The sequence below is a fragment of the Mus musculus genome, chromosome 5 (genome assembly GCF_000001635.26).
Source record: "Mus musculus strain C57BL/6J chromosome 5, GRCm38.p6 C57BL/6J".
Lineage (NCBI taxonomy): Eukaryota > Metazoa > Chordata > Mammalia > Rodentia > Muridae > Mus > Mus musculus.
This window is the reverse complement of record NC_000071.6, coordinates 125,413,508-125,435,090: the sequence shown is the minus strand read 5'-3', so window position 1 is coordinate 125,435,090 and position 21,583 is coordinate 125,413,508. Positions and strand designations below refer to the sequence as shown.

The window sequence follows — 21,583 nt, the reverse complement described above, 5'->3', positions numbered from 1 at the left end:
GCCAAATCCGTTCACACCAAATCTTCAGCACATATCAAACTTTCAGCATTTTGTCTATGGGACAAGACTGGCACTGCACAAGAAGATGCCAGCTCTTTCTGGAACGGAGGAGAAGAGAGCTATGTTTGCTTTTTGTTGACAGGGTTTCTCTTGTGTATCCCTGGAACTTGCTCTGTAAACCAGGCTGGCTTTGAACTCAGAGATCCACCTGCCTCTGCCTCCTGAATGCTGGAATTAAAGGTGTCTATCCCCTATTTTGGGGATATGGCTATGGCTGATCTGGAAATGTACATACCAGGCTGGTCACAAACTCACAGAAATCTACTTACCTCTATCCTCTGCCTTCTGAGTGCTGGATGGGTTTAAGGGCTCCCACACCTGGTGATTTATTGTATTTTTACGTGTGTGTGTATATGTGTGTGTGTGTGTGTGTGTGTGTGTGTGTGTGTGTGTGTGTGTACGCGCGCGCGCGTGTCTGTGTATTTTTTAACGTGTGTATTTTAGACACATTAGCGCAGTTCCCATGGAGGCCAGAAGATGGCGTCGCATCACCTGGAACGGTTGTGTCACTGCTTTTTTTGTTTTGTTTTGTTTTGTTTTTCGAGACAGGGTTTCTCTGTATATCCCTGGCTGTCCTAGAACTCACTCTGTAGAGCAGGCTGGCCCAGAAACCCGCCTGCCTCTGCCTCCCAAGTGCTGGTATTAAAGAATGCCATTGCTCTAAACGGCTGAGCCATCTCTTCAATTAACAATTAATATTGTTATACAGTTCAAATGTCTCAGATCATATCTGGCAGGACAGTTTGGTCTTAAAACTCAGACTCCTCAGGCACGTCTAGGCCCGGCCCCCTTATTTACATAAGGACCGCCCACAGACAGAGTACGCCGGCCTTTTCCGCTACGACCTCCCTTTCCGGCGCGTCGGGCCTCCAGTTCCGCCCCTCAACTGCTGAGGCGCGGCTCTTGCGCATGCGCAACCCGGAAGTCTCCTAGCCAGGTTCGGTTTCCCTGGGAGCTGGGCTGAGGGAGCCACGCGCGTGGCGCGAGGGAGCCATGGGGAAGCTGCGACGCCGCTACAACGTGAAGGGGCGGCTGCAGGCCGATCCCCGGCCCGCCAAGGGCCCTGAAGCGCCTCCCGTACGGCTGGAACTGGAGGGTGAGAAGCCGGGGACCGGGAGGGTCGCTGGAGTGGGAGCCGGGTTCCACATGACCCGCACAGGGGGCGTGACAGCCGCTCTACCGCGATATGGGGGTACTGCCCGCAGTATGGCGCGCAGATTAGTTCTTTGCATCCACTCCCAGGCCTGTCGGAATCATCTCCTTCCCAGAGACCCGTAAATGTGTGTTTCAGACCAGGCCGGTTAGCGGAGCGCCAGGCTGAGTGTTCGGGTGCTGGGGTGTCTGTGATCACCGGGGACACTGTTTTGGTCTCTGGGAATAGTGACAGCAGAATCGGAGATGGAAAACCCTGTCAACTCCAGGCATGCCTGCATACCCGGAGCCGACAAGCACAGAGAAACGATAAAATGTGTAGTAAATGGCAGTCACTCGGGTAGGTGCTAGAGGGATAGAGCAGAAGATGGGAGAGAGCGGTGTACTGGGGAAAGTAACATGGATAGTAAAATGTCAAAACCTTCTGGAGACCTGGGTGGGGAAACCCAAGGACTAGGGGACATCGGAGTTTGCGAGTTGTATAGATGATTGGGACAATATGGTAGTTCATTCCTGTAACCCCAGCTTAGGAGTTTGGGGTGGGAGGATCCCTACAGGTGTGAGGTCAGCCTGGGTTACATAGTGAGACCTTGTCTTAACAGACAAACAAACAAACAAACAAAAAAGGCTGTGTATATGAGAGAGACAGATAACACTTGTAAACCTAGCTCTAGGGAGTGATACTCATCTGAGGGCACCTGGACCATGTAGCATGTACCAGGCCAGCTTGGTGCTGGCTACAAAGCAGGACATTGCCTCGATCCCCAACTTCTAAAAGAGGAAGTGAAGAGCTATGGAAGACTTAGCAGAAGAGGGACAGGGTGAAAGGTAACGTGTCACCATGGCATATTGGTTGTGCCATTAAGAAAAGCATTACAGGTTGAAGGATGATGGGGAGGGAGGTTGGGGTTGATGCTGGAACGAGTGTTTGGATTCTGATGTATTCCGAAGGAGAGCTGGCTGGAGCTGCTGACTGCTGCTTTGCGCCTAAGCACAAAGGTGATGAGCACGGGCATTGGTCAGGTTGTGGGAGAAGGCAAATGTGGGGTATGAGTACTTGAGGCTCTGCAGACGTTCAAAGGAAAACTGAAAGCTATTGACTCAGCTCTCAAGACAGGCAAGTTCAGGGGAAACACTTTTGTAGATAGATGGCACTTAGGTAAGTCTGATGAATAGAGTTTTGGCTCCCTGAGAAGAGAGAGTCCAGCCCTGAAGGAGAGGGGAGTAGAGGAGAGCAGGGAGGAGGGTGCTGACCCAGAACTTGTGAAAAGGACTCACCTTTTTGGTTGGAATAGCAGAAGGCATGGTCAGGATCAGGCATGGACAGGATCAGGATGGTTCAGGAGGGGGGAAGAGCTAAAGCGATCCAGTAGAATAAAGTATGTTGGGCTGGTGAGATGGCTCAGTGTGTAAGAGCACCAGACTGCTCTTCCGAAGGTCAGGAGTTCAAATCCCAGCAACCACATGGTGGCTCACAACCATCTGTAACAAGATCTGACTCCCTCTTCTGGAGTGTCTGAAGACAGCTACAGTGTACTTACATATAATAAATAAATAAGTCTTTAAAAAAAAAAAAAGAATAAAGTATGTCTTCCTGGCTCCTAAGACTTGGGTTCGGGGCATGTCACTTCACTTACCTCTACCTCGGTTTTCATATCTATAAAATGGGACTTACTTTTCCTCAGTGGAATCATAACACCTTCTGGCACAGCCCACAGCTCAGTAGCCTAGTTCTGAGCACTCCATCCCAGGCTGGCCTGTGTAGTCAGGGGTGACTGAACTTCTGGTCCTCTCCCTCAAATGATTCCTTCCCCAACTGCCATACTTGGTTTTATGTGGTGCTGGGGTTGGAACCCAGGGCTCTCAGCATGGTAGCCAGGTTCCCTCCCACCTGAGCTACATCCCCAGCCCCACCCCCAGCCCCTCAAGAATGTGATAGCTTGGTAATGCTAACAGTTGCAGCACACAGACCCTTGTGCAGCACTCAGAGATTGGTAGGTGACCTTGGCCACCTGCAGGAGGTGGTGACCTCATTTGATATTTGTCATGAGTAAGCATGGAGGACGCCCTGTGACTTTTTGCCCCCTAGTGAGACTCTGTTCGTCTTTTCAGGCAAGGATGTGTTGAAAGGAGTTGATGAAAGCAATGTTCTGGTGCTGCCTGGGAAGAGAAAGAAGAAGACCAAGGCGCCGCCCCCATCCAAGAAAGAGAGGAAGCCCCTGACAAAGAAGGAGAGGAAGGTGCTACAGAAGGTCTTAGAACAGAAGGAGAAGAAGAGCCAGGTACACCTCACTGTGGCTGGTCTGCACCAGCTCTCCAGATCAGGGGGCTGGAGGGGAGTTTGTCCCTCCTTGTTATCTCTGCAGCAAGATTGTCTACTAGAACTTCCTGAAAGGAGGGAAGTGTTTTGTGTCTATCCAGAGACACAGTAGCCACTAGCTACAGGTGGCATCATTGGGAGCCTCTGGGTGTGCTGGCCTGATTTCAAAATTAGGTACATAAAGAGATGTGTACGTAAAGCATAAAGGTATGCGTCAAAATCAACGAAACCAAAACTGCCGTGGATCTCAAGGGATGAAAGAAATCACATGGCCATGTGGGTAGCCTAGGGACTGGCCAAAATGAGAAGTCACATCTGTCCTCAGGACAGCAGTGGATATCATGCTTTATTCAGTCTGGTTGCTGTGCATTGGGACAGCCAGTGGTTATAGCACACGATGCTACAGAGCTGTGGCTCATGATGCTGGGTTCTGTTAATGGCAAAGAAAGAGCTAACCTATGTGCTCAGAACACCTCATAGCTGTTGGGTGACATCTTGCCCTATAATTTAAAGTCAGTATTAACTAGGCTAAGATCCCCCAAAAGCCTGGCCTCCCCAGGAGAAGGCCTGGGACCTGGTCAGTGGTCAGTAGCTGCCTGGTAGCCAGTGCTCTCATACCTTTCCCAGCGTGCCGAACTGCTGCAGAAACTGAGTGAAGTCCAAGTATCGGAGGCCGAGATGAGTCTCTTCTACACCACAGCCAAGCTCGGCACTGGGGACCGCATGTATCATATCAAAGAGTGAGTCACGGAGCCTGAGAGGGCTTATATCTCATGTTTTCTTGCAAGGGGAGGGGCGGGAAGTGGGGGGTTATCCATCCTGAATGCACCTCTAGTAGTGCACCTGACTGGCAGCTGATATGTCACAAGTAGGTCAGTTCCTCATCAGCCATGACCTTGATTTTGCACCACAAAGGCCCCACTCGCCATGAAACCACCTCTTGATGTTCTGTGTGACATCAGGACTTCAGTGGCTTCACATTGAAAACCCACTTCCCCCTACTGGAACTGTGAGGCCACCCCAGGGTGGCATTCCTGCAAGGCATCACACCCCAGACCAGCCACAAGCACTCGCACACACATGCACATGCAGACACACACACACATACACACACACATAGCTTCCCTGTTCAGGGCACTGATGTTGAGTGAGTGTGCCCTGCCCCAGCCTCACTGGACCTGAGGTAGAACAAGGAGCAAAATGTTTATTTCCCTTTGGAAGGCACTGGTGTTTGTTAGCCAAATATTTATGTATCTGCACCCAGAAAATGAACCCAAAGGTAAGGCAGAGACAAGGGGCCATCTAGGAAAGGGACTGAACCCAGTGACACACAGTCTCCCGGGTAGGTGACTTTGAGCAGACACTTGAGTGTGATGATCTGCAAGAAGTGTGTCTCAGAGTAGGAACAGCCAGTGCAAAGGTCCTGAGGTAGACGTGGTATGGGCTCTAGCGAGAGGCCCCCATACCTATATCAGATGTCCTAAAGTCCCTGCTTCAAGTCTCTGCTCTCCCAGGAGGAAGTCTGGCCAGCCTGCTGCCCGGGGCCAGGAGAAGGTCAGTAGCCTCAGCGGGGCCCACCGGAAGCGCCACAGGTCATCATCAACAGAGGAAGACTCTGAGTCTTCAGAAGATTCAGAGCCTGAGGAAGCCACAGCTGACCAACCTAGGACCAGCACAGGGACAGAGCCAGTGCATCCGCCACCAGCTCCTTCTGGGATCAACAGCCCTGCACCCACCCCGCAGCCCCCTCCATCTGGGATCTCTGCACCTCCAAAAACACCAGCCTCTGCCCCGCCTCCACCCGTGGCCAAGCCTGCTGTATTCATCCCCGTGAACCGCACCCCTGAAATGCAGGTTCGTTCTTCTCTTCGGGTGGTTAAAGAGACAGGTTAGTGGGACCTCTTGATGGAAAGAAGCCACAGTGTCCACTTCTAGGAGTGGGGACATGGTTGTATATGTATGGGTGTTCTGCATGCCTGTATATATGCACACCACACGCATCCCTGCAGAGGTCAGATGAAGGCATTGGGTCCATTGGACTTGGACTTTAGGTGATTGTAAGCTGCCATGTGGCTGCTGGAAATTAAACCCAGGTCCTCTGCAAGAGCAGCCAGTGCTCTTAACTGCCAGGCTCTCTCTGTGGCTCCTGGCTATGCACTGCAGACTGTGTGCATGCCTCTGTGGGCGGGGCACCTCCTCACCTGCTCTCTGCAGCCTGTCTCTCCAGTACCAACTTCTTCTTCCACAGGAGGAGCGGCTCAAGCTCCCGATCCTCGCCGAGGAGCAAGCCATCATGGAGGCGGTGGCTGAGCACCCCATTGTCATTGTGTGTGGCGAGACTGGCAGTGGGAAGACTACACAGGTGCCCCAGTTTCTCTACGAAGCAGGCTACAGCAGGTGGGGCTGGGCCGGGGGTGTCCCTCTACTCCCTGGGGACAGTGGCCACTTAGGTTCCAAGAGCCATTAAGGGCCTGAGCTCCAGCAGACCTAGTCCTGGCTCTGCTTTGTGTGCTGTGTGACTTCAGACACATTTCCAGCCTCTCTTGGCGTATTGTAACTCATGGGGATGACACTAAGCTCAGTGGTCCCATGGGTTCAGTGACAAAAGCGTCAAGTGCCAGGCACATGGAGTAACGTGCTTCCTAGCATGGCCATGTCACACTGCACTCATTGTGACCTTCTGTATCCCAACCCCCACCTCGTTCCCCGTGAAGTGAATTCAGTTGGCAGAAGAGTTGCCGAGGCGATGCAGAACTCTAGTGTCCTCTTCACCTGGGGCCCCTGCTCTGTCAGCATTTCTAGGTGGTACTTGTCCCTGTTGTCTGAGCTCAGGCTTTCCCTGGACTTAACCAGTCTATTCAGGAATGATATGCAGCTCAGAAACCCCCCTCTCCCCCCTAGGAGAATTTTCCTCATTCTGATAGCATCTCTTGGAGATGGGTCCCAGCTGTGTACTGAGTTCTGCTAGGTCACCATCAGTGCTGTGCAGTGTGGGCTGCCCCCTGGCTGACTTGTGGCTATGCTGTACTGACACCAGGCAGGCGATGTTTGTACCCTGTTTTCTGGGTCTCGCCTTCAGTGACTAGTGACGTTGAAGTGTATGTTGATGGCTCCGGGACAGACAGTCATGGGTAATGTGTCTTCTTCCCCAGTGAGGACAGCATCATCGGTGTCACAGAACCCCGCCGAGTGGCCGCAGTAGCCATGTCCCAGCGGGTGGCCAAGGAGATGAACCTGTCACATCGGTGAGGCCCTGATTCCTGGGGATATAGGGGACTTTGCAGGCTTGCTGGGAGGAGGGTGCAGGTGGGAGTCGTTTTGCCTCACTCCCAGGGATGGTCCAGCAGAGACCTCTCAACCTGCTGAGGCAGGGGTTTCCGGGCAGGGAAGGAGCCATCCAGGCAGGCACCCAGTGCTTGCTGATGGATACTGCCTGTGTAGGAGCGAGGCTAGAAGCAAGTGACAGCCTGCTAGTCAGCCAGTGGTGTAAGGCCGTGTAAACACAGAATTCAGTCCTGAAACCCTCTGCCCTGGTTACATTTCTTTACACAATGGCACTGGGAATGGAAGTTGGGGCCTTGTGTGTGCTAGGCAGCCACTCTGCTACCAAGTTCCTCCTCGCCAGCCTTACATTTTTAACTTTTTTACTGTAAAATGTTTATATGTCCAATATTAAATTGAGAGCATAATGAGCCTCAGGTACCTGAGGGTGTCAGTAGCTGCTGCCTGTGTCCAGCCTGCAGCGTCTCTACCGTATTGTCAGTATATGGCTCTGGATGTAAAGTTCTGCTTGTCTCCCAGTGAGCTTAACCATGCTCTGTTCAAACCTACAATGTGCCTGGTGATGCGGTTCCTTAATCTGGAGCTTCCCCCTGTCCTCAGCCCCAGGGACTAGAGCTTGGGACAAGCATGGCTGGGAGGGTCCTCCTCTGTCTCCCTTGAGGGGACCATGCAACCAGAGTCCCAGCCGGCTGTAGCTCTGGAGACGTCACTAACCCTGAGATGAACCCCCCCCCCCCCGCCCCCCAGGGTTGTCTCCTACCAGATCCGCTACGAAGGGAATGTGACAGAAGAAACCAGGATCAAGTTCATGACGGACGGTGTGCTGCTCAAAGAGATCCAGAAGGTCAGTCGCCTGCCCGGGCCTCGTACAGGACATGGAGGGGTGGAGAGTAGAATGTCTCCTTGGTTGTGATCACCAGTGTGCTCGCCACGTGTGGTGTTGAGCGTGTCCGTTCTTGGAATCTCAGTTGCTTGATCAGACAGTGATGGAGGGCACAGGGTCAGTGTGAGCTGAGAGGCCATGGGGTGAGTAAGCAAGAGGGACTGGGGATGTGACTCAGGTGGTAGGGAGCTCTCCTAGCATTCCTGAAGCCCTGGGTTCTAGCCCTAGCACCACACACAAACCAAAACAGAACAAAACAAAAGATCTGCTTGTCACCCAAGCACTTAGGAGGTGGGGTCAGGAGAATAAGAGGTTTGAGGTTCTAGGTCACATAGTTCAAAGCTAACCTGGGATAAATGAGAGACTGCCAAAAGAAAGTAAGGGAGAGCAGACAGCTTTTTTTTCTTTTTCTTTTAAAGGAAAGAATAAAGAGAGCTTGCAACATTCAATAGCAGCCTGGCTCCTGGCTATTCACAATAGCTTCAGGCAGTCAGGATGCCCCGCTGCTTCTCCCATGGGCCTCTAGGGGCTGCTGAGGGAGTGGAAGCAGTCTGGGGATTGGTCATGTGGTTCAGTGCCTGTGGTTGTGGGGTCTTGGTGGCACTCTGGTATAACTCTCCCCCCCACAGGACTTCCTGCTGCTGAAATACAAGGTGGTGATCATTGACGAAGCCCATGAGCGGAGCGTCTACACAGACATCCTTCTAGGGCTCCTGTCCCGCATTGTGGCTCTCCGGGCCAAGGTGTGTGGGTGTGGGAAGTGTGCAGGGAGGGCAGACTAAAGTCACCTTGTCAGGGGTAGCAGAGGACACAGCTTCACTGGGCGTGAGTCATTGCCAGGGCCAGGCTCTAGCATTCCCTTCTGTCCCTGTTGACTCACAGGCCCTTGGTCCAGTGTCATGCATAGTGAGTGATCTCTCCCCATCCAAGAGGCTCAGGCGGAAAGCTAAAAGTGGGCAGGCCTTGCTGGAGCCAGCTAAAGGGTACCCTCCCTCCGCGTCAGGCTCTGCAGGTTCATAGACTGCTGGGTTGAGCTCGCTACTCCCCAGGCCTGCCCTACTTTCCAGCTCTGTGCTCAGACAGTGGATGCAAGGGGCCAGCTCTGAGGGCATACTGTCTGAAGGGGCCTTGATAAGCAGCCCTGTTTCTGTCCCTCAACAGGCAGCTCAGTGGAGAGGTGGGCGTTCTGGGGGTGCCACGTGCCCAGCCACATTGAAGGTAGTAGGGATGGACAATGACCAGGAAAGGGTGGTATGCCAGTCCTCCCTCCTGGAGCCACCCTTGGTCAAGGTGGCAGGCAGTAGGCCAATTCAGGATTGTGGGCTGGAGGCCGTCAGCTGAGCCCTCCCCTGTCTCAGCGCTGATCGCATCTTTCACTTGGCTGTCTCATGAAGGTGGAGCCCTGCCATGGTTCCTTTAGCTGACTTCATGGTCAGGGCTCTGGCCTGTGTCACCTGCAGAACCCAAGCAGAAAGGCTCCCTGTGGCTGGGTTTCATTTCCCCCGGGGGCAGCCTGAGGAATGCTTTTGCTGGTTATATGTAACCACAGAGCTGAGCGGTGTATATCTCCATGCACACTGTCTCCATGCTGAGCCTGAGTCACCAGACTGTCTTCCACAGAGGCACCTGCCCCTCAAGCTGCTCATCATGTCGGCCACACTGCGGGTGGAGGACTTCACCCAGAACCAGCGGCTCTTCACCACCCCTCCCCCGGTCATCAAGGTAGGTTTTGAGTAAGCCCACTACCAGCTTCAACCTAACTTTGACATGTGAGAACTGGTGGTGTTAAGGTTTAGGTCAGAAGTCAGAGAGACTTCTGTGCTGTGGCAGTCCCATATCTTTGTGGACCTGTTACAGGTTGAGTCGAGGCAGTTCCCTGTGACTGTACATTTCAACAAGCGGACCCCATTGGATGACTACAGTGGTGAATGCTTCAGGAAGGTCTGCAAGATCCACCGGATGCTGCCTGCAGGTGAGGCCTGATGGGACTGGTACAGCCCTCCTCGTTGAGGACACAGGTTTGCCTTTCATCCCTCTGATAGCACAGGGAACAGTCAGAGTGGCATGGTGACTTCCCAAGCCACCTGGTGCCCCTCATATCTAAGGCAGAGGTGGCATGTCAAAGCATCCTCTTGAAAAGGGCAAGCATGGACGGCCTCTGGTCTTGAGAGTCCAAACGCAGCAAACCCTGTTGAGTGTGCTGTTGTTAGGTGCCCTCCCCACTCTGCTGGCCTCCGGTAGCTGGCTTTCACCCACCCAGAACCTATCTCTCTGGGTCCTAGCTCCTGAATGTCCCAGGCCGTCAGCAGGTGCTTGCAAGGGTAAGTCTGTCAGGTAACTGGCTTGGTTCTCTCTGCAGGTGGCATCCTGGTATTTCTCACAGGGCAGGCCGAGGTGCATGCCCTTTGCCGTCGGCTTAGGAAGGCCTTCCCCTTTCGTTGCTCCCAGCCACAAGGTAACTACACATAGCCTCCTGTCGGAGCTCTCCACCTGCTACCCTGAGCCAGGCAACTGGTGCCCTGATTGGGGCATCAGCTCCCACCTCAGTGTCCTCGAGGAGAGCCTGTGCCTTTGTACCCCCAAAACAGTATGCTCATCATTGCGGCAGTTTTGCTGTTGAGTGACAGGAGTAAAGTGCCAGCTGCCTACGTTGGCTACAGAAGTCTTTTCCCACTCTCTTCCTCCTTTACAGAAAAGGAAGAGGACTCAGCAGAAGGGATGCGGAGGTTTAAGAAGTCCCGGACAAGGGCTAGGAAGGCCCAGGCCATGGTACGTGGAAGTCCTGGAGACCTGCACTCTGCTGTTGCCAGCTTCACAAACTCTTTGGACTTAAGGGTCACTAGCATGAAATGAATGTAAAAATCTATTTCGCCTGATGTGGCTGGGAGCCACAGGCGGGGGTGGGGGGCGGGTACAGGGGGGCGAGGTCTGGGGTCACACTGGTCCAGCCCTGTTCCACAGCAGAGTCCTGGTGGATTACAATTCTAGAGGCTTGCAATGTTGAGTGTGTGTCTGTTATGATTTACAACACAGGGTCTGCCTGAGAGGATCCTGGAGCACAAAGCACAAATAGAGCCATAGGTGCTTGCTGAAGTAGGGAGATGTGCTGTCTGAAGCTGAGGGGCCAGCAAGAGAGGGCCTCCCCAGGCACCCTGATAGCTGGATGCAGTGTCAGTGGCTTCTTGGTGGCATGTACCCTCTTTATTCATTTAAGGTGGGCCAGGCAGCTTGTAAAAACTGTGTACATAACTCACAACAGCCTTGTGAGATGACCCCATGCTCATATCCGACTTATTTGTTTGTTTATTTATTTATATGCTTAGTTGGACAGAATTGTCACTATGTAATCCTGGCAGGCCTGGAATTGCTATGTAGACCAGGCTGTCTTTGAACTCACAGAGATCCATTTGTCTCTGTCTCTAGAATACTGGGAATAAAGGTGTGTACCACCACACCTAACTCATACCTAAATTTTTAGAATTTCTTTAGATTCATTTTATTTTATGTGCATGAGTGTTTATATATGAGTACCATGTGCATGCTTGGTGCCTAGGGAGGTCAGAGGAGGGAGTCAGACCCTCTGGAACTGGAATTAGAGATGGTTGTGAACTGCTGTGTGGGTGCTAGGAATCAAACCCAGGTCCTCTAAGAACAAGTGCTATTCACTGCTCAGCCACTATCCAGCCCCCCATACCTAATTATTAATTAGGAATGGGGCAGAGAAGGTCGTTGTTTAGTGGCCTTCCCTCGTACGGCACTGTGTCGTACATGGCTTGGTTCACACCCAGGTTGCCTGAGCCCATGGTGTTGGCATGTCCTCAGGCCTTGCCCCAGATCAACCTGGACAATTACTCTGTGCTGCCAGCCGGCGAAGGTGATGAGGACAGGGAGGCAGAGATGGACGATGAAGAGGAGGCCCTGGGCTCTGACCTAGATCTGGACCTGGGTGACAGTGAGGCAAATGAAGGTGCGGCCTGCAGAGCTATGCGCTTGGGTTCGTTGCTCTCTGGTGTCAGCACAGGTCTGCTGAGCCCTATTGCATGAGAGGCCCTGTTGGCCACTGGGACCAGAAGAATCTAAGTCCTGTCCTCACACATGGGACCAAAAACATTCTAGCACCTACTGGGATGTGAGTTAAAGGTGCTCCTTTCTGGTGGCTTTGTCCACTGGGGTCTCCTAAGGTCTTAATACTTTGACAGTGCTGGGGTCACCATCTCCAGGCTGGCCATTCCTGGGATGACATGGGCCTCATGCAATTGATGTCTAGATTCTCAGGGCCCCTGAGTATGTTGATGGGGAACTTCTTGTTACCCAGCTTGAGCTAGGCTGGGGTGGGGGGATGGGGGGAGAAAAGACAGAGAGACACAGAGAAAGACAGAGACAGACTTTTATGATTTTGTGTCCCAAAAAAGGCTCTTTCTGTACTCAAGCCTGCCACACTGCACACTGTCTGGACACATACAGGGACTGGGGCCAGCTTACTCTCAGGGGATCCTGTGTGTAGCAGATATGTCAGATCCATGCTGGGCAGCAATAACAGGTCTCAGGAGCTTCCTAGTACTCTATCTAAACAAGAGCCCCAAGCCTGGGTTGGGTAGTGCCTCTCACTTGTGTGGATGGGGGGGATTTGGAGGTAGCTGGTCAGCGAGGAGCAGCCCTATGTCTGCGGCATCTCTTCAACCTGGATTCTGGTGTCCCATGCTTTCCTGCAGGTGAGCAGCCGGATGCCTCCCTGCCCCTTCACGTGCTCCCGCTCTACTCTTTGCTGGCCCCTGAGAAGCAGGCACAGGTAATGGGACAGCTCTTTAGAGCATTAAGATGTTGTGGGTCAAGCCTGGGGTGCTTTTCCATCTACTCACACACCAGAAGAAGGCATTGGATCCTATTACAGATGGTTGTGAGCCACAATGTGGTTGCTGAGAATTGAACTCAGGACCTCTGGACGAGCAATCAGTGCTCTTAACCGCTGAGCCATCTCTCCAGCCTTGTCTCATAGATTTTCACCTGATTCTGATGTTGTCTTGTCTACTGCCACTTCCCAGGTCTTCAAACCTCCTCCCGAGGGGACGAGGCTGTGCGTTGTGGCCACCAATGTGGCTGAAACCTCCCTCACCATCCCTGGTATCAAGTATGTGGTGGACTGTGGGAAAGTCAAAAAGCGCTATTATGATCGTGTCACAGGCGTGTCTTCCTTCCGTGTCACCTGGGTCTCCCAAGCATCCGCTGACCAGCGGGCTGGTCGTGCAGGCCGCACAGAGCCAGGCCACTGCTATAGGTAGGCAACTTGTCCCTGCATCACAGGCGTTGAGAAGTAGAACTGCAGTTGCCCCTCTGCAGTGAGTGGGCCTCAGGAGGACCACAGCCCTCCCCACACTGCTGGCTGCTTTACCCTGCCTTTGCCCAGTGATCAACTGCTGATCCAAAGGTTGTCCTCATTCTAAATACTTTCATAGCTGGGCCATTGTCACCACCATCAATCAGGGCAGTGCTCCTGTGAGTGGTCACTCCCCAAGGGCCCCCTATAAGGTATAGCCTGCCAGGAGCCACCCAGAGTGATGAGTTTTCAGGGTCACCTTACCATGTTTCTCCTAGTGGCTGAGTCCCTTTCCCACTGCCCTGTCACATTGTTACTGTCCATCTCTGCTGGACATTGAGGCAGTTGTTCCTTTATCCCATTGTGCATACACATGTCCCTGTGTCAGTTTGGATGTCTGTACTCATCTTTGGCCCTGTGGAGTTCTTACTTATGAGGGATGAGCCACTCGCCACTCACCAGGTACCCAGGATCTTCTCTCACACCTTCCCCTCATGTTCGTTTGCAGTAGCATGAGGAAGGGGCTTATGTCAGTGGCTTTGGGTCCGTGCTCCCCTCAGGCAAGTGCTCTTAGTGTCTTCTGCACTGCCTTCCTGCCTCTGTGCCTTCCCAGAAATTGTCATTTTGGGCCTTTCCTCAGTTCTTAGGCTCCGCCCATCTGCTGATGGCTTGGAGGAGAGGGCTCTTCTGACGGCTGAGAGTTAGATCCGTGTTAGCTATGCCACTGGCCATTATTTTTTCCTAATGTTGTTACTTTGAATAGCTCTGTTGCTGTTCTTCCAGCTCCTCTTTAGTTTATAGGATAGAAGATGTAAAAGAATACAGAGTATATAGTCAGGGTAGCTGGAGGGGGGACTAACTGCCCTGGTGAGGCGAGGGCCTGGCTCTGAGTGCTGTGCGTGGCTTGCCCAGAAGTCCGGCTGACTTTCCTTTTTCCGGTCCCTACTTCTCCCCACTTAGGCTGTATTCCTCAGCTGTTTTCGGGGACTTTGAGCAGTTTCCTCCTCCAGAGATCACCCGCAGACCAGTGGAGGACTTGATCCTGCAAATGAAAGCACTCAGCATTGAGAAGGTCAGCCTCAGGCACAGCCGCCTCCCTTCCTGTTCCATCCTCAGCCTGGCGCATTCTGTCACCCCAGAGCTGCGCCTGCCGGGGAAGGAGTGGTCTCCCCAGGGACCGCCAATCAGAAGGTGTCCTGGTGGCCTTCAGTCCCTAATGAGAACAGTTTTCCTGGACTCTGGGAGACAGAAGCTAATGGACAGCCAGGTGCCACATAGCTTGTGGGCACTCAGATGTCCTGCTGACTCCTGGATGGAGGCTTCACTGGCATGGTCCTCTGATGAGTTGGGGTTCTTTTCTCCACTCCAGGATGGGGTGGTTACACGTTCCCCATGTCTTTCTCACTCTTTTGAGAAGGCCTGCTTGTGCTATATGTTGTCCCCCAACCCTTGTCACATGACAACCAGATACCCACTTAACAGATGGGAAACCAAGGCAGGGAAGAGACAGTCTCTGTTCAAGAACATATCTAATGAGCCACAGAACCCAGAAGGCTGAAAGTGCTTCTGGTCCTGGTCCTGTCCCTGAACCCAAAAGAAAAGTTAAAAATGAAGGCTCTTGCTTGGTCTAGAGAGGTAGGCTCAGTCAGGAAAGGCGCCTGCTGCCTTAAGTCTGGAGGAAGCACATGGTAGAAGGGGAGAACCATCCTGCATGTTGTCCTCTGCCCTCCACACTTGCACCCACACGCATAGAACAAAGAAATGTAAAGTAACAGCCTTCAGAATAAAGACTGTGTAGCCAGGGAATGGTGGCTCATGCCTTTAATCCCAGCACTCAGGAGGAGGAAGCAGGCAAATCTCAGAGTTCAAGGCCAGCCTGGTCTAGGGCTACGTAAAGAAACCCTGTCTGCAAACAAACAAGCAGACAAAACAAAACCAAACAAAACAAAATCCATACAAACAATTGTACATTTACATATACCCTTGGCAGGGGATGTAGCTTGATTAGTTGAACACCCAGCACTACACACACTGGGCGTGAGATACACAGCACAGTGGAACCGTGTCTTTCTCACTCTTTTGAGGCAGGGCCTGACTATATAGCTGTGGTTGGCCTGAACCTCCCTATGTGAACCAGGCTCAGACTCACAGAGATCTTCCTGCTGCCGCTGCCACCCAGCCAGGATTAAAGGTGTGCACCACTATACCTGGCAAGATCTTGTCTCTTAAAATAAAAAGACTGTACCCTCACTGCATGTGGTAGCACAGGCCATTGCTCCCATCTCTCTAGTGGAGAAATCTGTCCCTTTAAGAGGGGGTGGGGAATCCCCCAGTGATTTTTTAATTTGTTACAAACAACTGATTCAAAATCAAGAAAAATCATTTTAGGTTTTCACTGAGAACTTATGTTCATTTCTGTGACAGTCATGACCACAGTTATATTTTTCAAACATAATACCTGTTTTCCTAAATATTGCATATGTTGTTGCTTATAAACTCCTAGAGTTTAGTTGCTTAAGTATAGCCCCTGGCACACAGTAGGTTTAATTTGGGGTCATCCTAGTATATGGGCTTGGAGACATCTTGGCGACTTCCTAGGCATGTAGGCCCCATGTCCCATTTAACGTGCCCCAGGGCCTGGGGACAGGCTGAGGGAAAGGGGAGCAGCATCTGCTGCAGCCAGTGTGACCTCGTGGGGCTTGCTTCTCTGCATCACTGCCTTCCTGTGCCTGTGCCCAGGTCATCAACTTCCCGTTCCCCACCCCGCCGTCCGTGGAGGCCCTCGTTGCTGCAGAGGAGCTGCTGGTTGCCCTGGGGGCCCTGCAGGCACCTCCAAAACAGGAAAGGTAGGAGGGGGAGGGTGAACCCAAACGTGCAGAGCCTCCACGTGCAGGTCCATGGTTCTTACCCGCTGTATCTCTTGCCCCCAGAATGAAGAAGCTACAGATGTCACAGCTGAGCTGCCCCATCACCGCGCTGGGGCGGACCATGTCCACCTTCCCTGTGGCACCCCGCTATGCCAAGATGCTGGCCCTGAGCCAGCAGCATGGCTGCCTGCCCTACACCATTGCCATCGTGGCTGCCATGACTGTGCGTGAGCTGTTTGAGGAGCTGGACAGGTGAGTTAGTGACAGCCTTGTCCCTCGGAGCCCAGCCCGCCATGCTCCCTGCTATTGGTGCTGGCCTGGGGAGCCTGAGCTGCTATATCTGAAGGAAGGGGGAGGGAGAGAGGATTTGGTCAGAGAATCCCTGAGGGCAGCAGGCTGAAGGCCAGCCGGCCATGTGTGTGTTTACAGACCTGCTGCCAGTGAAAAGGAGCTTGCCGAGCTAAAGGGCCGCCGAGCCCGTGTGGCCCAGATGAAGAGGACCTGGGCCGGGCAGGGGCCATCTCTGAAGCTTGGCGACCTCATGGTGTTGCTGGGTTAGTGCCGCCTCCTGGGCATGAGGGAGGGTGGTTGGTATCCTGGAGCAGATTGGAGCTAAGCAGTGAGAACAGCCTGCCTTGTTCTACAGGTGCCGTGGGAGCCTGTGAGTACGCTGGCTGCTCACCCCAGTTCTGCCAAGCTAACGGACTGCGCTACAAGGCCATGCTTGAGATCCGGCGCCTGCGTGGCCAGCTGACCACTGCAGGTATAGTCCAGGTGACAGTGTGGATAGGCATCTGTCCCTCTGTGTGGGTTTGGTATGCTAGAGATCTCACACTTGCTCATTTGTCTGCCCACCAACATGGACTCAGCCCCAAGTCAACGTTCAGTGCCCTTAGACAGGTTTCTCCCCCACCCCCCTCACCTAGAAGGCTGCCCCTCAGGCTGTCTGCCACTCTGGTCCTCTTCCCCTGTTCCACTCAGGACCTTTCTTCCCTTCCATATGTCCCCAAAGTTCTCAACCCATGGGTTCAGGATTCCTATGCAGCCACAGGTAACTCCAGTCACCTCTATCTAGGACTCAAGGAATGTCCCCATTAAGATACAGAGTGGCCACTGGGTGAAGGTGGCATCTAATTGGGAACTGAGTGCTGTTCTGCCAACTGTAGACTTCAAGCATCAGTGGCTGTTTCCTAGCCCACTTCCCCCGGAGCAGGGCATCATTGTAGCCTGCTTTCCTGCCTGCTGTCACATGCATGGAGCTGTAGCCTCAGGTGCAACAGCCTGCAATTGTGGACAGCCACCTAACACTAATGACAGCAGGTGGCCATGTGGAGCCACAGGCCTCTCCAGGCCACCTTTCAGCAGCGGGGTGGACGGGTCTGAGGTTCCTGTAACTGTCCTACCACATGGGAGCTGGGGTGGTTGTCCCTTGGCAGGGCTCTGCTGGCGTGGGACTCTAGGTTTTGGCCTAGGAAAGGGCTCTGGGCTTAGCTGATGTTGACCTCTGTATCAGAAGCAAGCACTGTGAGCAAAGCCCAAGTGCCAGGTGATTTCCTGAAGGACTGTCAGCCTTCCTCTGACAGAGACTTCATGCACCCCTTTCTCACCTTCCTTGCAGTCAACGCAGTGTGCCCCGAGGCTGGGCTTTTCCTGGACCCCAAAATGCAGCCTCCTACTGAGAGCCAGGTGACTTACCTGCGGCAAATCATGGCAGCTGGTCTGGGTGACCACCTGGCCCGCCGGGTTCAGAGTGAGGACTTGCTGGACCCCAAGTGGAAGAATGCCTACAAGGTAGGACATGGGCCTGCCCTTAGTGACTAACCCCATAACCTCTGGGAACGCTTCCAGCAAAGAGCAGGTGAAGGCTGCTGTTCGTGGGAACATAGGATGTTACCCTCGGCTCACGGTTACTTTCTAGAGATGCATCTTACACCATACGGTCAACCTGGCTTCACTGTTCAGCATGGCCAGCATCGGACCAGTCAACTTGAGACAGTTTCTCTACCCTGGAGAAACCTGAGCTGCCTTCCTCCCCATTTAACCAGATGGACCCACTTGGGGCTTGGTGTGTGCTGGGGCCACCTCCCTCCCTAGCATTGTATCTCTGGGGTCCATCCTCAGCTGCTGTTTTTGAAACAGGTTGATCCTCCTGCCTCACCCTCCTAAGTGTGAGGGTCAAGGCCCCCACTCGGAGATTGTGTTTCATTTTGTGTGTTTGTGTATACTGCTGTGGAACATGTATGGAAACCAGAAGGTTGCAGGAATCTTTTGTTCTCCTTCTACCATGTGGGTCTCAGGAATTGAGCTCATGTCACTAAGCTTGGTGGCAGGTGCCTTTATCTGCTGAGCCGTCTCACTGGGCCCTGACATTGGCAAGTGTTTTTCTCATTGAGCCATTTTCCCAGCTCCAGGCTTCAGCTCTGATGATGGCCAAAGAGCAATGTACCCTGGGTAGTGCCTGCTCATTGGCTCACTGGCTGGATGGTTGGATCCTGAAGGGTGGACTTGAAGAGCCTAGAGCGCTCAGGTTTTTCTCTGACCTGAACGTCCATCTACCTCTCTGCAGACTCCTCTTCTAGATGACCCCGTCTTCATCCACCCCAGCTCTGTACTCTTCAAAGAGTTGCCTGAGTTCGTGGTCTACCAGGAAATTGTGGAGACAACCAAGATGTACATGAAAGGTATTGCATAGGGGCCAAAGGGCGACATTGGTGGCACTGTGGAGCACCCTGTCTAGGAGAGCATGTGAGACCTGACGCCATCTCCTGTCCTCAGGTGTCTCCACCGTGGAAATCCAGTGGATCCCCTCCCTGCTGCCTTCCTACTGCCAGTTTGATGCACCCCTGGAGGAGCCAGCGCCCAGTTACTGCCCAGAGTCAGGACAGGTGTTGTGCCACCGGGCCAGCGTGTTCTGTGAGTTGGGGCCACTTCCTTGGTAGCCTGGTCACCTACAGCTTCTTGGACTCATCAGCTCATGCACTGCTCTTGGGCATGTGCCTGAGGGGGTCACGCTAGCCCTCCTGCTTCTCCGAAGGGCTGGGGGTGGGGAGGTTGATACAGCAGTTGCCCTTCATCACATGTTTCCATCCCCCAGACCGTGTGGGCTGGCCTCTCCCTGCCGTCCAGGTGGACTTCCCTGAAGGCATTGACCGCTACAAATACTTTGCAAAGTTTCTGCTGGAGGGACAGGTAGGTTCTTGGGCCACCTGTGGCCTGTCTCCTAGGTGTCATGAACTGCAGGCCCCACTCAACCATCCTGTGCTCTCTTGTCAGGTCTTCCGCAAGCTGGCTTCATTCAAGAGCTGCCTGCTATCTAGCCCCAGCACCATGCTGAAGACCTGGGCCAGGTACAAGAGTATATTCCTAAAATATCAGGACGGGCAGTAGTGGAGAGGTTTCTCTGGGGATGCTGTGTCAGTCACATATGCTGGGGATGTGACAACCACAGGAGCTTCCTTCATTCTAGAGCTCTCAGTGGGCCTCAGGCATTTCACCCGAAAGATGGCAGGGGACCCTGCATCTCTACTCAGGACTCTCCCTACCTGTCTCACTCCCAGTGGCTACATCATTCTAGTCTTGCCCCCTCCACTTTTCTGTGTCCCCTCCTTATATGGATCCCACCTTTGACAGCAGGGCCCAGCCTATGATAAGGAACATCTGTGTCCTTCAAGGGGCTGGGTGGACATGAGTAGGGAGGGGTGCTGGGAAGGCTGCATGCTGCCACCGTGTACACAGGCTCCTTCTGACCGAGTGACAGGTCCCACCATCTGTTCATCCCCAGTTCTGGTTCTAGTCAGCTGTCCCCTTTCTCCAGGCTGCAGCCCAGGACAGAGACCCTATTGAGAGCCCTCGTGGCCCACAAGGCTGATTCTCGTGATTCCCTGCTGGCTGCATGGAAGAAGAACCCCAAATGTGAGTGTGACTCAGCGGGGGTCAGGGGACATTGCTCAGTGGAAGGACCTAACCAAACCATGGGCCTGTGGCGGTACGTCCAACCATGCAAGCCCCGGGCCTTGCGCTCTAACCCTGCCTGCCTCTTCCCACAGACCTGCTGGCTGAGTACTGCGAGTGGCTCCCAAAGGCTATGCACAGCGATGTTGAGAAGAACTGGCCCCCTACCACTGACAGTTGACCACACACCCAGCTGCACAGTCAACTGGCTCCTAGGCTGTTACCAGGAGCCACGCTGTGGCCCTGACAGCCCTTTTCTGCCCAATTCAGAAGCAAGCTCACAGCTACACTGACCAGGAGTGCCCTTCTTTGTGACTGTTATAAGAGCAGACATGGTTTGTCTTCCACATTCCTACTGTCTAAGACGGACTCTTCAGGTGACATTAGACCCTGCAGATGCACAGAGCAACACTGAAACAGGAAAGTGGACCCTTCTCCCAGAGCCCTGTCTGGCCTCATAGCATCTTGGACAGCAGGTGTACTGCAGACTTCTGTGACCCAGTGACTTTCCTGAAAGGTTAACCCCAGATGAGGGATGATCACCCCAGAGCTTTGCTCCACATAGATGGAGACTGGTTTCCGGGGTCCTGCTTTGGCATCAGTAGACAGCAAGTTCTGTCTTTAGTGGGCCTTGGCTGGTAAGGATCACAAATGCAAGGCCAACCTGAGCTACACAGCAAGACTGTCTTCTATTTGTTTGGTTTTTTTTTTTTTTTTTTTTTTGGTTTTTGGAGACAGGGTTTCTCTGTGTAGCCCTGGCTGTCCTGGAACTCACTCTGTAGACCAGGCTGGCCTCGAACTCAGAAATCTGCCTGCCTCTGCCTCCCAAGTGCTGGGATTAAAGGTGTGTACCACCACTGCCTGGCTATTTGTTTGTTTTTCAAGACAGGGTTTCTCTGTGTAACCCTGGCCGTCCTGGAACTAGGCCTGTAGACCAGGCTGGCCTCAAACTTAGAGATCCCCCTGCCACTGTCTGCCTTAAGTACTGGGATTGAAGGTGTGTGTCACCACCACCTAGCAAGACTCTGTCTCCAACAGTTTTGTTGAGAGTAAATGTTGGTGATGTGCTGTTTCACTTCAGCTTGTCTGTCACATCACACATGCTCACATGCTAAGTAGCTGTCACCGTATCAGTTTCCAGAACCTTCATCCTCACATGACTTACTGATTTTCTCCCTCTCGATCTCCCCAACACATGGAGCTGTCTGTCTGTTTGTGTGGCTGAATATGCGCCATCAAGTGTCAGGCTGCATCAGTCGTCAGCAGAATAGAGTGAGTTGTTTACCTCTGGGTGATAGCAAATGCTGCTGCAGTTCTTTTGTCACTTGGGCCACTTGTCACAGAGTCCTGGGAATGCAGCCAAGCTCTTTTCAGTTAACACTCAGTAAATGCTTTCTCTCTGTGGGCTGACTATGCTCTTGATCATGTCCTCTGAACCACATACTGCTTTATCTCCTGTTAGCCATGCCTGTGTGACTTAAGCAAGCAGTGTACCACTAAACACCTGCCTGCCCATCTCGTGTTCTCTGTGTCTTCAGGCACCAGCTCTATCAGCTGGATGAGCCTCTGTAACCCCCTTTCCCAGTGCACCTCCAAGTCTGTGTGTCCTGACCAACCTTTGACAGCCATAGCATGTATTTCCACCATGAGTTCTTAGACTCAGTCATGGATACAAGGTGGCTGATGTGAACAAAGCTAGGGTGATGTTAGCCCACCTCATACGTGTGAATATCCACGAGACAGGCAGCCTGTCA

The 21,583-nt window shown here is 53.0% G+C and overlaps 1 protein-coding gene across 4 annotated transcripts; it reads left to right on the top strand.

Moving 5' to 3' along the window:
• The first annotated feature begins 951 nt into the window (after positions 1–951).
• On the top strand, positions 952–21,344 carry Dhx37 (DEAH (Asp-Glu-Ala-His) box polypeptide 37). Of its 4 annotated transcripts, none has more exons than XM_017320765.2 (27): positions 954–1,156; positions 3,325–3,494; positions 4,160–4,272; positions 5,047–5,386; positions 5,781–5,929; positions 6,685–6,777; positions 7,562–7,658; positions 8,327–8,440; positions 9,318–9,419; positions 9,555–9,669; positions 10,057–10,152; positions 10,390–10,466; positions 11,520–11,664; positions 12,410–12,486; positions 12,740–12,972; positions 13,972–14,083; positions 15,751–15,857; positions 15,942–16,130; positions 16,308–16,432; positions 16,525–16,641; positions 17,497–17,669; positions 18,445–18,559; positions 18,654–18,791; positions 18,973–19,067; positions 19,152–19,225; positions 19,660–19,790; positions 19,925–21,344. In XM_017320765.2, the coding sequence occupies exons 1-27, from the start codon at positions 1,054–1,056 to the stop codon at positions 20,008–20,010; spliced, it is 3,486 nt and encodes a 1,161-aa protein (XP_017176254.1). In that variant the 5' UTR covers positions 954–1,053; the 3' UTR covers positions 20,011–21,344. The 4 variants fall into 4 exon arrangements, 3 of the variants coding, with proteins under 3 accessions (XP_017176254.1, XP_030110171.1, NP_976064.1); XM_030254311.1 differs by having other exon boundaries at positions 959–1,156; positions 9,247–9,419; NM_203319.1 differs by having other exon boundaries at positions 1,043–1,156; positions 19,693–19,790; positions 19,925–20,687.
• Positions 21,345–21,583: the final 239 nt, after the last annotated feature.